Genomic DNA, 15287 nt, shown 5'->3' with positions numbered 1-15287 from the left:
ATATCTAGAATATACAGATAATTCAAGAAACTCTGCACTAAGAAAACAAATAACCCAATAAAAAATGGGCAAGTGAATTAAATAGACACTTCATGAAAGAAGAAATTCAAATGGCCAATAAATGCATTAGAAAATGTTCAACATCACTGGCAATCAGAGAGATGCAAATCAAAACTACCCTGAGATTTCACCTAACTCCAACTAGAATGACAATCATTCAAAACACAAACAACAACAAATGCTGACAAAGTTGTGGAGAAGTGGGAATTCTAAAACATTGTTCGTGGGATTGCAAATTAGTACAAAGACTTTGGGAAACTCTATGGAGAATCCTCAGAAGAATGGTAATAAACATACCATTTGATCGAGCAATACCACTTCTGGATATCTACACCAAAGAAAGGAAACCAAACTACCAAACTAATGCATGCTTATCTATGTTCATAGATGTACAATTTACCATAGGCAAACTATAGAACCAGCCAAGATGTCCATCAACAGATGAATAGATTACAAAACTGTGGGATATGTACACAATGGAATTTTACTTAGCCATAAAGAAAAACACAATTACATCATCCAAAGGGAAATGGATAGAAATGGAGGCATGAGATTAGTCAGTCAGTCACAAAAAATAAGAAATCTGATGCTTTCCCTAATATGCGAAACCTAGGGAGAAATGGGTAACAAAAGGAACTCTAGATGAAGAATATTCTATAGAGGAGCAATTAATGTGACCTGACTGAGGGGATAGGAGGGGGGAACGAGGGAACCTCTCTAAAGCACATGATGTACTTAAACAAACATATCAAAGTCAATGACTAAGCCAAGCATGAGAAGGAGGGATGGGGAGGGAATGGGGTGGGGAATGGGTAAGGGCTAATTGGGTGAGGTTTGCATGTAAGTCTCCACCACTTTTTATCCCATTAAGATGTATGACTACAATGCACCAATAAAAATTTTTTTTAAGATACTGAAATTTTAGATTGATTTTATATGACATTACTTGGCTGAATTTGTTAGTCATCTCTTAGAAAGTTTTGTTGATTTTGGGTCTTCTAAGTATATTATCATGTCATATGCAAATAGAGATAATTTCGGTTTTTCTTTTCTATTTGTATTCCTTTAATTTCTTTCTCTTGCCTTATCACTCTGGCAAGAATCTTGAGTATTATATGGAAAAGGAGTGGTATAGCAGGTATCCTTGTCTTGTTCTTGATTTTAAAGGGAATTGCTGCAATTTTTCTCCATTTAATATGATGCTGGCTTTGAGTCTATTGTCCACTGTCTTTATGATATTGAGGTAAGTTTCCTCTATTCTGATTTTCTGCAGGGTTTTTAGCATTAGTGGATGTTTCATTTTGTTAAATGCTTTTTCGGCATCTATTTTAATGACCCTGTGATTTTTGTACTCAGTTATATTTATGTGGTGAATTACAAGTATTAATTTGTGTATGTCAGCCTTGAATCCCTGGAATAAAATCAACTTGGTCATGGTCTACAATTTTCTTGATATTATTTTGACTTTGTATCACTAGTTTTTTGTTTAGAATTTTTGCATGTATGTTCATCAGTGAAATTGGTCTGTAATTTTCTTTTCTTGAGTTATAGTTATCAGTTTTGGCATTAAGGTGATACTGGCTTTACGGAAGAAGTTTGGAAGAATTCCATCTACATTTTGCAAAATAATTTGTGAAGCATTTGGTTTATTTCTTTTATAAAGGTTCTGTAGAATTCGGCTGAGAATCCATCTGGATCTGAAATTTTCTTTGAAGAAAGGCTTTTTCTTGTTCTTTCTACTTGCTTGCTAGTAGTTGGTTTAGGTTCTATATATCCTCTTGGTTCAATTCAGGTGGGTTGTCTATGAATAAAAATCTGTTCATTTCTTCTATGTTTTCCACTTTATTGGGGTATAAGGTCTCAAACAGTTTCTTAAGCTTTGTATTTTTAAAGATGAAGAGATACAGTTTGTGTGTAAAGTGATAAATATGATCAGATATAGAGGAAAAGTTTGACATGAGATAGGAGCAGACAATTGCTTGAATAATGATTTTGAGTGGGAAATAGAAATAGGATTTGGTACATTAGAGGAGACATTAATCTTTATTTAGAAAACAATGAGTTCAGACCTAGAAACAGGAGCAAAGATCAAATATGTGGTCAGGATGTTGGTAATGAAAAGCTGAGAAAGTTTGAGTGGCTTCAGTTTTCTCAGTAATATAGGTAAGAGGGTCATCAAATGAGCGTAAGGACAGAGCGAGGTGCCACGTGTCTGAAGGGAAAGAACAGTATAGAGGAGAATGAATAGATGAATAGACCAGAGAAACTGTGCTGAAGCCTGTTCCAGTAGTGCTTTTGGCTCCAGTGGAAGTGATTTGAATGGTAGTGTGTAGTTAGCCACAAAAGAAGGGCCCAACTTAAGTGGAGAACCAGATGGAACCAGGCTTGTGAGTATATGGAAATGCAATTGTGACTGAGATATTGAAGGCATGCAAAGGGGTAACTGAATTAATTGGCTGAGGATGAATTTTTTTTTCTTGTGGTATTGAAGATTGAATTCAGGGGCACTCTAACTCTGATCTACATTTTTATTTTGGAACAGGATCTCACTAAGTTACTGAGGGCTTTGCTAAATTGCTGAAGCTGGCCTCAAACCTGCAGTCCTCCAGTCTTACCCTCCCAAATACTGGGATTGCAACCACGCCCGGGGAGCTGAGAAATTTAAGATGGGCATAGAAAGGAGTGAGGGTGCTGCATAGGAAGCAGGTCCCAGCTGGTTGAATTTTTGGACTTCAAGAAATTGAGGGACTGAAAAAGAGATGTGATCAGAATGAACTGTTTATAATTCATATTACAGAGGTCTAGACCCATGGTCCTTTGACCATGGTAAACAGAAACTTTAGTCTGTCCTAGTTTATACCCTCAAAGAGCTCTCCACCATGTATACTGTTGGATATGGACTTAGCAGAGAAGGAGTTAAGTACCTGTAGAATTCCTTGTTGCACACCTGGAAGAGGCTGAAAGTATTATCATCCACTTTACAGATGGGAACACTAAAGTGTACAGAATGCAGATAACTTAACAAAAGTGGCCTAACTACTTAAAGAATAAAGCTTGGATACAACTCAGATTCTTCTATTTCCAAGTATTTCTGATTGTTATTTTCTTTCACCACCTACCTGGATGCAGAGGGTGAGAGCCAGTTCTAGCATCTATTATCATTAGTGTCTGGATGTCTTAGTCCAAAACGTAGGCTCTCCCTCCCTACCTCATTACCACTCCATGGGTCTAGATGTTCTTTTCAAAGAAATCCACTAACTCTCCTTTGATTGAACTGGTTCTCTCTCTTTCTTTTATTGTGAAAAGATTTCATAGTGTAAGAGTCTTTTTAGTCTTATCTTTTAATTCTGTGCCTCTTCTTCATTCTTGTTTTTCTTTATAATTCCTTAATGAACCCACATTTTCCCTTTCCACAATTTCATTTCTTCTTCTATCTAACAGCATGGAACTTTCCATCCTTTTGACAGAGTTCTACAACAAAGGTTAATTACTTTATAATTTCATTCTCTTTGAAAAAAAAAAAGCACACTGAAATCGTTAATTTTAACCGTGCTTCTTGTCAGTGGGTTCATGTAAATTCACTGTAATTAAACCAGATGTTTTCTTGTGCCTTAAAGTCAGGTGGTAATTTAAGGGAAATTTTCATTTCAATATAAAGGAGGACAGAATGTGATCAAGGGAAGTTTTTCCCCCTCCTTTCTCCTCTTCTTTTTTCCTCTCCCTTCCTCTCCCCTCATGTCCCTGCCTTTCCTATCCTGTGTTCTCCATTTCAGGACTGTGAACAGGGGAGTATGGGAAGTAGTAAGGGACATTATACAAAGAACAGAGCCTTGTACAAATCAACTGGTATTTCCTATTCTACTTTAATTGCCTAGGTAATTTTTGCCCCATTCATTTTAGGTTATATATATATATTGGTTGGCTGACTGGTCATCCATTTTTCTGAAGGTCCAAAACTTTAACCCCCCTGGGACCTGCTTCCTATGTATTACCCTCACTTTTTTCTCTTCCCATTTGACCCATTTTGCTCCATCATCCCAGGTATGGAAAACCTATAGAAACTTAAATTGAGCAACAAAAATAGCATTTGTGGTAACTTTGACTATAGGCTCTAGAGTATTATTCTCAACCTACTTTTATGCATCTGTGTTTATTTCATTGGAATACTTGCAGAATTGAACATTTTGGACCTAATAGGCTAAGAAAAATAATTTGAAAATAGTTCAAGAGCCATTCAACTATATAAGTGAATCTTACGGAGGAGAGTCAGAGAAATTTAGATAATTTCAATCTAATATTTCTAGTCTCATTGAAAGAAAACTATTTCATTCAGATGTATCTTCAAAACTTCAGACACAAAAATAGAGCCTTTTAACTAAAAGAACACAGTATAGTACTAGCAAATGTTTCACCACCAGCTCACTAGGGAAAAATCACGCTAAATTGCTTGCCATTTCCTATGGTGTAAACATTTCTACTGCTGTTGATCTGAAGCAATGAATGTGTTAGTGAACTTAGAGGTAGGGAATATGCTAATGATAAGTTTTAGCAAGCTAGTATGAATCAGATTGAATATAACTTAAAAGACATCATACCCATCCCAATTTATTAAACAGTATCCATACATGGGACACTGGTATCATGAAAGGGGTATAGACTTTGATGTTAGATATTCAGATATTCATTCATTCAACAAAGAGTTACCACATACTATATCACTGAACAAAGTTTTTGTTCTCATGAATCCTAAATTCCTGAAAGAGGGACAAACAAACTAATGAAGTAAATGTGCCGTGTGCTGTGGGGAAAAAAAAAAATAATAAAGTAGAGCAGAGTGTTAGGAAGGCTTAAGACAGGCACAGTATTAAAAAATAGGTGGTCAGGGAAGGCCTCCCAGGTATAATTGTGGGATTTGTTAGTTCCTCTTCTGCACAACTATAGCAATAACATCTGAACCACAGCATTTGGCTACTGACTGTAAGAACAGAGAGTACCGGCACAATGCCTAGGTCACAGTGCATATATGGAAAACATTAATTGCATTCCTTTTTAGCTTTCACAGTGTCTCAAGGCCATCTCTATAATCATATGTAAAATACTGACATCTAATGAAATTGTGCTTTCAAGACCTACTAAAGTATATTTAGCTTTTTACCCTTACACTATATAAATCTGAGCTGCATTACTTATTGCATTATTATTTCCTCTCATGCTTTGTCTCTGACTTTCCCCCTTGCATTTTTTTACAGGCCACATCTTGTTACTATAGAGGTACCTAACTCTAGCAACATTCAGCCTTCTTTTAGCTTTCTACAACCTGAGAAAACAGATAATTAGGCCCAATAGAAATGTACATAAAATAAAGGTTTTTATTTCTGAAAAAAAAAACCTTCCTTACAATTAAACACTTGAGTATAAACTGAATTTAAAATATCAGATAAAATATCTATTATATGTGATTAGGTACATTAAATACCAGGGATACCAATATACCATATACTAGTATTTATTATTATCAATTATAATTTTATCTGTTATTCAAATTACATAGAAGCCTAAATTTCCTTATTGTACGATAGGGAAAATAATACTGCTTGCTCTTTCACATTTAATGTTAAGGTGATATGAATCCACAATGCAGGTGAAAATGAAAAATAATACACATATTTTGAAAGAGTATCTAACTTCATGTGGATTTACCCTTTAATCTTAACATGCCCCTGTTTGGGATAAATCTCCACATGTACCAAACAACATATAAACAAGGGTACTTGCTATGGTATTCTGATGACAAAAATAGAAACAACTGTCCACTGGAGACGTAGATATATCCATCCACACAATAATGAAGTACCATAGGGCTACGAAAGGAATAATACCATCTTGTACAAACTGATACCGAGCGAGTTCTGGGATATGTTACATGAAACACAATATTCTAAATATATCTATTATGCTATCTTTTGTATAGAAATAGGAAGAAGGAAACTATCTTTTTTTCAAAATGAACTATTGGAAAGATAAACCAGAAATGAATGAAAATAGCTAGCTTTTAAATGTGGGTTGGAATAGTTCAAAAATGATAAGGATGGTCGCAACATTTTTCAGCCTACATTTCCCTACATTTTTATAGAGCTGACTATTGGAAGAGGTAGCTGTTTTGCATTTTTAAAATGAAATCTTTAAAAAAATAAAATATTTAAAGGGACAGAGAGTGGGGGAAAACAAAGTTAGGTACCTAATACTATACTTATACAGAAAAAAAATCAACTTTTTTTTAAAGCCCAACATTTGAACACAATATTTTGACTGGATATTCTCAGTGGGATATGGCCAAGGAAGAGAGACGCTGAAATCTTTAACCTAACTTCGTAGTTTTGTTCGTTGGTAGGAATGGTGATATATTTTTAAACTATTTTATATGTATTACTAGACTGAGTAAATGAATAGTGGGTGGGTGTTGAGAATCGGGGTCCTCGCTGTGAGAGAAGGGAGATGTATGTGTAGATTGCACAGAAGAATCCTGGGGTATTGGATTTGAATCAGGATGAGATCATAAGTTAAAATAGATAAATTTTATTCCTTCATTCACTCCACCTGGAGGGAGTATCTCTCCACTGAGCACATGAAAAGTGAATGAGTATCTTTGGGCAAAAATAGTATGGCAAACAATCAGAAATCCTTGAATAAGTGGTTGACTTCAGGTCTGGGACAAGGGTGTTACATGGATAATCAAGAGAATGGTGTTATGCCAAAAGCAAGAAAAACTAAGGAGGACATGCCAAAAGGATTTGGGAGCCAACTTGAAGGGACATCAGCTAGTCATCGTCATGACGACTTGAACATGAAAAAGAATATAAGCATAGTGGTGGATATCCATGTATCGAATAAAAATATATGAATCAATATAAATGGTAAACAGAGGGAGGAAAATGAGAGAAAAACTTTTCTATAAAGAATGATAATTAGTAAGCATAGAGGTGATGTTAGACTTTAAGTCATCCTTTAATAAGCACCAATGTAATAAATGATTTAGGTGAGGATTATCAAAGAATACTAATACTACTAGGGAAAACTTTAGGGGGAATAGGATACTAATACTATCTCAAGATATTACAGCAAAGAAACTTTATAAGAATGAAAAAGTATTGCAGTTGCAGTGAGGGTACTGGGTGGTCCCCATCTTAATTAAGTGACCACATGCAACATCACCGATAGAGGGGTTGCCTGACCTCATGCATTTCTTGACATGATACAGTGAGAAACAGACACCATTACCCATGTCATATTTTTGCCAAAATGTCTTTTACTCTGGTTATGTCATTTAGAATAGGGTTTAAATATTATTAGAATTAGGAACATAGACTGTATATTATTTTTAAATTAATGCTAAGTTTCTTAGATGTCATATGATATTGTGGATATATATGAAAATATCCTTATTTTTAATTTGTGTACACTAAAGAGTTAAGGGGTTGATTCATTATCTCTACAATTTATTTTTAAAAATCTAAAATTATTTATTTAATATACATGCATTTCAATATAATATATACCTATAACATATATAAAAAGTAAACCTAGCAAAGTGTTTAACAAATACTGAATCTGGGTAAAAGGCCTAATAAGTCTTTTTTGTATTAATCTTCCTTCCTTCCTTCCTTCCTTCCTTCCTTCCTTCCTTCCTTCCTTCCTTCCTTCCTTTCCTTCCTCTTTCTGTGGCACTGGGGTTTGAACTCAAAGGCATTCTAACTCTGAGCTATACCCCAGCCCTTGTATTTTACTTTATTTTATTGTTTGAAACAGGGTCTTTCCAGATTGCTGAAAGTCTTGCTAAGTTGCTGAGGCTGGTCTTGAAACTCTGACCTTCCTATCTCAGCCTCCCACATGCTGGAATTACAGGTTTGCATCACCATGCCAAGTTTGTACTAACAAAATAAGCTTTGGCTTATTTTGGCAGAACTTGACTCATTTTGGCAGAATTTGATTCATCTTTGGCAGAAGAATTACAGGCATCATTATATATAACGAACCTAACCTTGCCTAACACATTGTAAGTGCTCAATAAACAGGAACTACCAAGTGGATGAATGAAGACAGCCTTCAACATGGCTTTCATCTTTCAAACCTTCATATATTCCATCTCACAGTCGTGGTAGTACTCTGGTTAAAAGTGGAAGAGTAACCATGAAATACAAGGGCTATGTTTTTTTTTTTTTTTTTCTGAGACATTGTGAATAAGAGAAAAATAAGAATCAGTTTAGTCTTTTGTCAACAGCTGCTTCCCAGATGAGGCCTCAGGGCTCAGGGGCCACAAGCATCCCTCTCTAGCAGCATAGGACTTTACAGGCCCTCCAGGGCTCTGGGGTGTTGAAATGACAAATTCTACAGATTCCCCAGAAGACAATTTTGGAGCATGGGTTAAAGCAGCTTGGAGCCAGGTAGCTCCATCTAAGAGGCTGCCCTCTGGCTCCTTAGGGGGAGCTCCAGTTAATCAACTAGGACCATGCTTTATCTCAGGTCCTCCTGAAGGTGAATGAAGACCCCAGCAAATGGAAACTACACCTCCTCCCTCTTTAGGAAGAACGGAGCTAATGGTGGCACGCAGAGGGCATTCATACTTGGCTGAGACCTCCCATGGCTTCCGAGCTATCATTTCAGAAGAGCTACAGATCAGAGGACTGGCATTTTGTATGCTGGTGTCTTAAATCTGATCATGTCCACACGTATTCTAGAGCAGGAATTGATGTTTGATTGATGCTGTGCAATATAAACTTAATTCCTAAACATTGCTGCAGTCGTGTTGTTTGGATGAAGGCTGTGTGGCTTGTTTATTTACTTGTTTATTTTTCTCTAAGTGACAAGAATAAGCAAGGGAGAGGTTAAGGCATTCCATAGAGCTGGGATTTGTCAGTTGTTGGTGCATGTGGAGTTCATCCTCAAGGAGGAGTCCAAGGCAGGCAGGACACCTGGGAAGATGCACTGAACTGCTGCTTCTTGGCCAAACCCTTGGTGACTGTCAAACTGACTCCTCTCTAACACCTGGGGATTCCCTCTAACACCAGTCACTAACCCACCCTCATTCTGGTTCTGAATATAGGCCTGAACACACTGCTACTCCTTAAGATTTTATATCATATTTTCTACAACCAGTTAGAGTACATGTCTTGATCCTAGAGAGGTTTCTTAGAGGAGCCAGGTAGTTTCTGAGTTGCTTGTGCTACAGGCTCCCTTGGTCAAGCATTTGTTTTTGGTTTGTTTGTTTGTTTGTTTGTTTTTGTTGTTGTTCCTGTGACTTAGTGCAAATGTAATAGCTACATTTATTAAAAACTTGCAAATTTTGGAATATTGGTCTTAATTTCTTTATATACCATGCACTGATTGATTGATTGATGCTGGGAGTTGAGCCCAGAGTTATTCTACCTCCAAGCTACACCCCCAGCCCTCTTTTTAGATTTTTACTTTGAAACAGGGTCTTGCTACATTGATGATATTCTCACTACATTGCTGAGGCTGGCCATGAACCTGTGATCCTCCTGTCTCAGCTTCCCAAGTACTAGGATTACAAGCATGCACCATCATGCCTAGCTTTTATCATGCTCTTAAATGTGTACAATAACCTACAAGTTAGGTACTATAGTTAAATGTATTACTCTACCTGCTGGAAGAAGGGACTGCACATTTCTTTTCAGCAATGGAGCCATGTAGAGAGAAAGCTCCAGCCCCATTCCCTGACTTGGAGCATCTGCCAGACACAACCCACCAGGCAGAGCTCCCCTGCAGGCACCTTTTGCTGGACTTGGCCAGAAGCTGTCCCATGACTTCCTTCTCCTCCTTGTCTTGATCCCCCCCCCAGTTCCTCTCCAGCCTCCCCTGTGAAACTCCCTTAATAACCACTTGCACACAACCTGCATCTTAGAGTCCAATTCTGGAGAACTACATAACATCCCACAAGGAGAACTACAAAACATCCCACAAGGAATGCCAGAGGCAGCCTGGCTGGACAGAATAACTGATATATAGCCACAGAAAACTATTTCTTAGATAAGATCCTGTCAATAAGACAAATTCTTGGGTAGGGGAATTACATGCAAATTGCAGTGGGAGCCTGGGAAGAAAAACCTAAGGTGTTTGGAGCAAAGAAAGCTTCTTAGAGGAAGTAGAATTTGAAATAGTAATAGAGTGTGCCCTACCAACATGAAGGGAGAGGTCAGTCCCAGCAGAAGAAATAGTGTGGATAAGGACAAAGAGTCAGGAGATTAAGTGTCCGAGGAACACAAGAGGCTCCATATTTACGGGGTCTCAATAAGTTTCAGGAACCAGACTCATTAGAACCATGTGGGGTGGAGAGGATGTGGGTGGAAGAAACAGGCTCCCCAGCTGACTTCCAGGTCTCTATCTTAAGCTACAGATGGAGTTTATTTAGTGAGAAACATAGAGAAATGCATCAGTATAGAGGAGGTTCAGTTTTAAATACTTTGAGATGCTTGTAGAACAGGAAAGTGAATGAACAGTTCTGAGGATATTGAATGTATATGCTAGGCTTTTGTACCTTCCTTCCTCCTTCTTTTTATGCTTTCCTTTTCCTTCTTTTTTGTTGTTGTGATACTGGAGATGGAATCCAGAGGCATTCTACCTCCAAGCTACACTCTCAGCCCTTTTCTTATTTTTTGTTTTAAACAGGGTCTCACTAGGTTACTGAGAATCTTGCTATGTTGCTAAGGCTGTCTTGCATATGTGATCCTCCTGTCTTAGCTTCCCAAGTGCTGGGATTACAGGTGTGCATCACCACGCCCATCTTTCTATATTTTCCTTTTACTTAATATGGAGTCAAATTTTCTGGTTTCCAATCTCAATATGTTTAAACAATAGGATATATACTTTGTCATTCAGCAGGTGTCAGTATAGTTAAACCATGGGCAGAGAAGGTGGTAGGAGATAAGAAGAGAGATAAGGGTCACAGAAAGGGCAACTTTGAACACATATCTATGGCGCAGCCTCCATTGTGTATGGAAACAGCGCCCCCTGGAGTTGTGAACTACATTCCCCAAATCATCTGTCATTGAAGACACGGGGGAAAAGGAGGAAAAATCAAAGATGCGGGAAAAATCAAAACCTTCCCCAATGACTGGTGTGGCCCTATGAACAGGTATGCACTCCCCATTCCCTGTAAGCTGCCTCCTTTGCTCACCATCCTCCTCGGTCTGCACCACCAGCTCCTCGCTCTCCATCCGGCCCTCGGGGTTGGACAGCAGAAGTCGCAGCCGGATGGTCATGAAGGGGCGTAGACCCCGCAGGGTGTAGTGGGAAGAGGTCTGGATGAGCTCCTCGGCCTCGTACTGCTGTTGGTTGAACACGTACTGGTACTGCACCGTGAGGTTGTAGCTGTGACAGCGAGTTACTGCGTAGCCAAATGGCTCCCACTGCAGTGTCAGCTGCCGGGCCCGGATGTCCACAATCTCCACATTCTGCGGGCCGTGCACAGGATCTGCAAGACACACACAAGGCACAGGGCTCTGAGAAGGCTGTCAGGAAGGCGGATGGATGTCCTAAAGCGACAGAGAATGTTCTTCCAAATATGCGACCAAACAGCACCTTAATGGGTTTTGCCACATCCAACATAATTCATAACATGTTTCTATTTAAATCAATTTCCTTTTCCTTATTTAAATGTATGCATCTAAAAGAAAACATAAATACCTGAAGTGAGAACTTGCCATATATCTTTTTCCATGAGTAAATGTTAACTATGAAAATAAATACGAAATTGTTAAATTCTTAAGAGTCTATCGGGATGCCACTAAAAACCATCTTGGGTACCACCAAGAGCACACACAGCACTTCCGGGATGTACTGATAGAGGTGGCTGCTGGAGCCATGACCTACCTCTTGTATCTAATAAAGATACATCCTCTCCTGAAGGACAGTATCCTCACTTCAGTTAACAGCATACAGATGTACAAGCTGGAAACTGAGTCACATCCTTTACATGCAGCACCCTCTACCCACAATGTCACCAATGTCACCATGCCCCATGCATTTCACCTCTGAATCTGCCCCTCTTCCATTGATAGCACATCGTTGCCTAGCATCCTACAACAGCTCTCTATGCCCTTTTCTCTCCTTTCTACTTTCACCAGGAATATCATTTTACCAGCAGATTCGACCAGGAGGACAGCCTCAGCAATTTAGCGAGGCTCTCAGAAACTTAGTGAGATCCTGTTTCAGAATAAAAAAGGCTGGGCGTTCAGCTCAGACTCCCCTAGGTTAAATCCTTAGTAAAACACACACTACACACATATATTCATGCACACACACACACACACACACACACACACACACGCACGTGTGTGCACGCACATCCATGTGTTGGCCTATGAGCCGGGAATAGCTAAGCACAAACTAGTGATTAAATCAGCCTTTCTCTTCAGGCTACTTACAGGATTTTGCCATGTCACATAAACATTTTGGTTCTGCTTTTTATCTAATTTGTGAAGTGGTAACAATGACAGCAGCTAAGCTCCTTGCAGGGCAGGGAGGAGCCAAATTATATATTTATACTGCAGTTAGAATTGTACCTGGAACTTAATAAGCACTCCAAACATAATAGTTGAGTTCTTGTTTGTTTGTTTATTTGGTTTTATTGCAGTAATATGAATAGTAATAAAAATAATAATAGCACTTCATACACTATATTCACTCTGAATGTCTTATAAATGGCGGTTCTGGGCGACACCATTATAGAAAAAATGATAGACTAGGAGACCATCACCTCTCCAGTCCCCTCAGAGGATACAGGGAACTGTGCCTCTGCAGCAAGGAAGCAATAGGAAGGGGTGGGTTGAGGGATCCTGAAAACTGCTGAGTCCCTGTTTGTCCCTATGGAGAATATATACCTTGTATTACAGCCTTACCAAGAAATACACTTCACAGAACAGTCAGAGAGCCTGGTGAGCCAGCCCAGAGTGGCTCATATGGCTGCTGGCACATGGTTGCTGGGAAGGATGAACAGATTCAAGGTCACTTACAGCCCAATTATTCAGGCTCACCCGTAGAGAGGAGCGCCAGCATCACAAAGGCAAGTGGGTGACTTTGAGAATGCGACACATTGGGGGTGAGCTATTGCTGAGAGCCCATTGTGCTGAGCCCATGTGGAGCGAGAGGGGAGAGTGGTCCCCATGGTTGGACAGGGGCCCGGGCTGTGATGAGCACAGATGTACAAGCATAAGGACAACAAGAGCCGCTTGCCTGGGAAACCCTGACCATCCCCACCAGCCTCGCCCGCTGGCGACTGTCCTCTTGTCTGGATGCCAGGATTCTCCCAGCTGCCCAGCCCTGCTCAGGACCTCTTCAAAATGACTCCTCTGAGTATACTTTCAAAACCAAGGCCAAGCCCCAGTGAGATAGCCATCTTCACCATCTTCACGGTGCTCTATCCTCCCCCTGTTAGGGAGAGAGAACCAGGACATTTAAGACTCATTTAAGCACAAGGCTTAAACAGATGCTCTATTAAGCATCTTAAAATGTTCCACATTCCAAGATGGGATGGTGGCAAATGCCTGTAATCCCAGTGTTTGGGAGGCTAAGATAGGAGGATGACACTACAGTTGGAGGCCAGCCTCAGTAACTAACTTAGCAAGACCTTCAGCAACTTAGTAAATTCCTATTTCAAAAAAAAAAAAAAATCAAAAGGGCTAGGATGTAGTTTGGGAGAAACAAAAAAAAAAAAAAAACAACAAACTAACAAAGAAACAAAAAAGCTGTATTCTGTGTGAAATGTAAGTTTTGAGATTTCTAATATGGCTTTAAACAAAAACAAAACAATAAGAACAAATGCTATCAAGAGTTTAGCAGCCACACGCGTGAGGTTCTATCTCCAGGCTCACTGTAGGACTCTGGGAGGGAGGGATCGTCAACCCACTTGACACATGAATAAACTGAGTCCCAGAGAGGTGCAAGAACTTGTACAGAGTAGCAAGGGTAGCAAGCAGCAGCGTGGGGTTTTGAACTTGTCTGTTTCACCCTGTGCCTGCTGTGCGAGGTACACAGGGGCTCTCGGTAAGCACCGGGTGAATGGACACTTGAAGAATTGTGTAAGCATCATGCCAATCTATGGGGAAGGTATCAGCGGTCCTGTCTAGATGGAAGCAAAGCTCGGGGAGATGAAATGATTGTGTGCACGACACACAGGCACGCATGACATCTGAAGTCTGTGAAAGTGCCAAATCTTTGTGTCTTCTCTGAAACATGACACCACAGGAGACTGAGGCTAGAGGAAGAACAGACAAGGGGGACACATTGCAGCCACTGGAAATCCAGGGAGGCCTGGGATGGTGTTGCAGAAAAGCCCCAAACTGCAAGTCAGGAACTGCTTGACCCTCAGGAGCCCAGCGTCTACTAGAGGGACCAATGCTGGCCCTCGAATGCATTTAGTGCCCAGCTGACCACTGGCCTGCCTCCCGTCCTCAGTCTCCATTCTCTCGGTAGCTCTCGTGTGTAGGTGTGCGCATGAATACTTTCCTGCTCCTCTTGGAGGGCAAAGCATCCTAAATCCACCTTTAACAAAGAGGACAGGGAAGCTGTAAGCCTGCCACACATCAAAATGTCTCCCTTCAAAGCAGGGAGGTTTGGGCACAGGAAAATCCCCCAGCTCTCTCCTAGACATGCATGATTGGCTTCTAGGGCATGGGCCTGGAGCCAGACCCCGGCACTCAGCAGCTGAGTGACCTTGGGCAAGGACACTTCATCTCTGAGCCTCCATCTCCTCATCTTTAAAGTGGAAATTATTACACTAATCTCAGAGGGCTGTTAATGAGCATAAAATGAACTGTAAAGAGGAAGAAAATTGCCTTTCCCTAACGGTGGGTATTCCTCTTAGGCAAAATTGCCTTTCTTGGAGAAATGCCTTGAGAAGCTTATCAGGAATAGAAGCTGGAGGCCCAGGGTCTTGGTCTCAGTGATGCCGAGCATCCAGAGGAAGACAAATATGATGTCCTTGGGGTCTGAGATCCAGTAGGAGGGCTATGGGGGTGAACAAATGGTAAGTTGGGGAAAGCACAAAGCAACTGCTCCTGTGTGCCTCCGAGACCTTCAGTGAGGTCCTCAAGATGCCACAAACGAGTGTGCTGTGACTGGATCTTCTGTGGCTTCCAGGAAAAGCTGAGATCTGCATGCTGCAGGCCAAATTAGAGGCCACATAGGAACACAGGGAGGTACCAGGCTAAGGA

General features: G+C 40.1%; 1 protein-coding gene across 8 annotated transcripts in view; it reads right to left on the bottom strand.

The window, feature by feature from the left end:
* The window catches only part of PTPRT (protein tyrosine phosphatase receptor type T), a gene marked incomplete at both ends in the record, with an annotated part of 1183313 nt that overhangs the window by 423991 nt on the left and 744035 nt on the right, over window positions 1-15287 (bottom strand). For all 8 annotated transcript variants that reach the window (XM_080716374.1, XM_080716373.1, XM_080716375.1 and 5 more), the window contains one exon: window positions 11252-11548. In XM_080716374.1, the coding sequence (XP_080572500.1) occupies window positions 11252-11548 (297 nt within the window). The remainder of the gene's footprint in view (window positions 1-11251; window positions 11549-15287) is intronic.

The sequence above is a fragment of the Muscardinus avellanarius genome (assembly GCF_963383645.1).
Source record: "Muscardinus avellanarius genome assembly, chromosome: 19".
NCBI lineage: Eukaryota > Metazoa > Chordata > Mammalia > Rodentia > Gliridae > Muscardinus > Muscardinus avellanarius.
The sequence above is the reverse complement of the archived record's forward strand: the minus strand, read 5'-3'. Positions and strand labels throughout refer to the sequence as shown.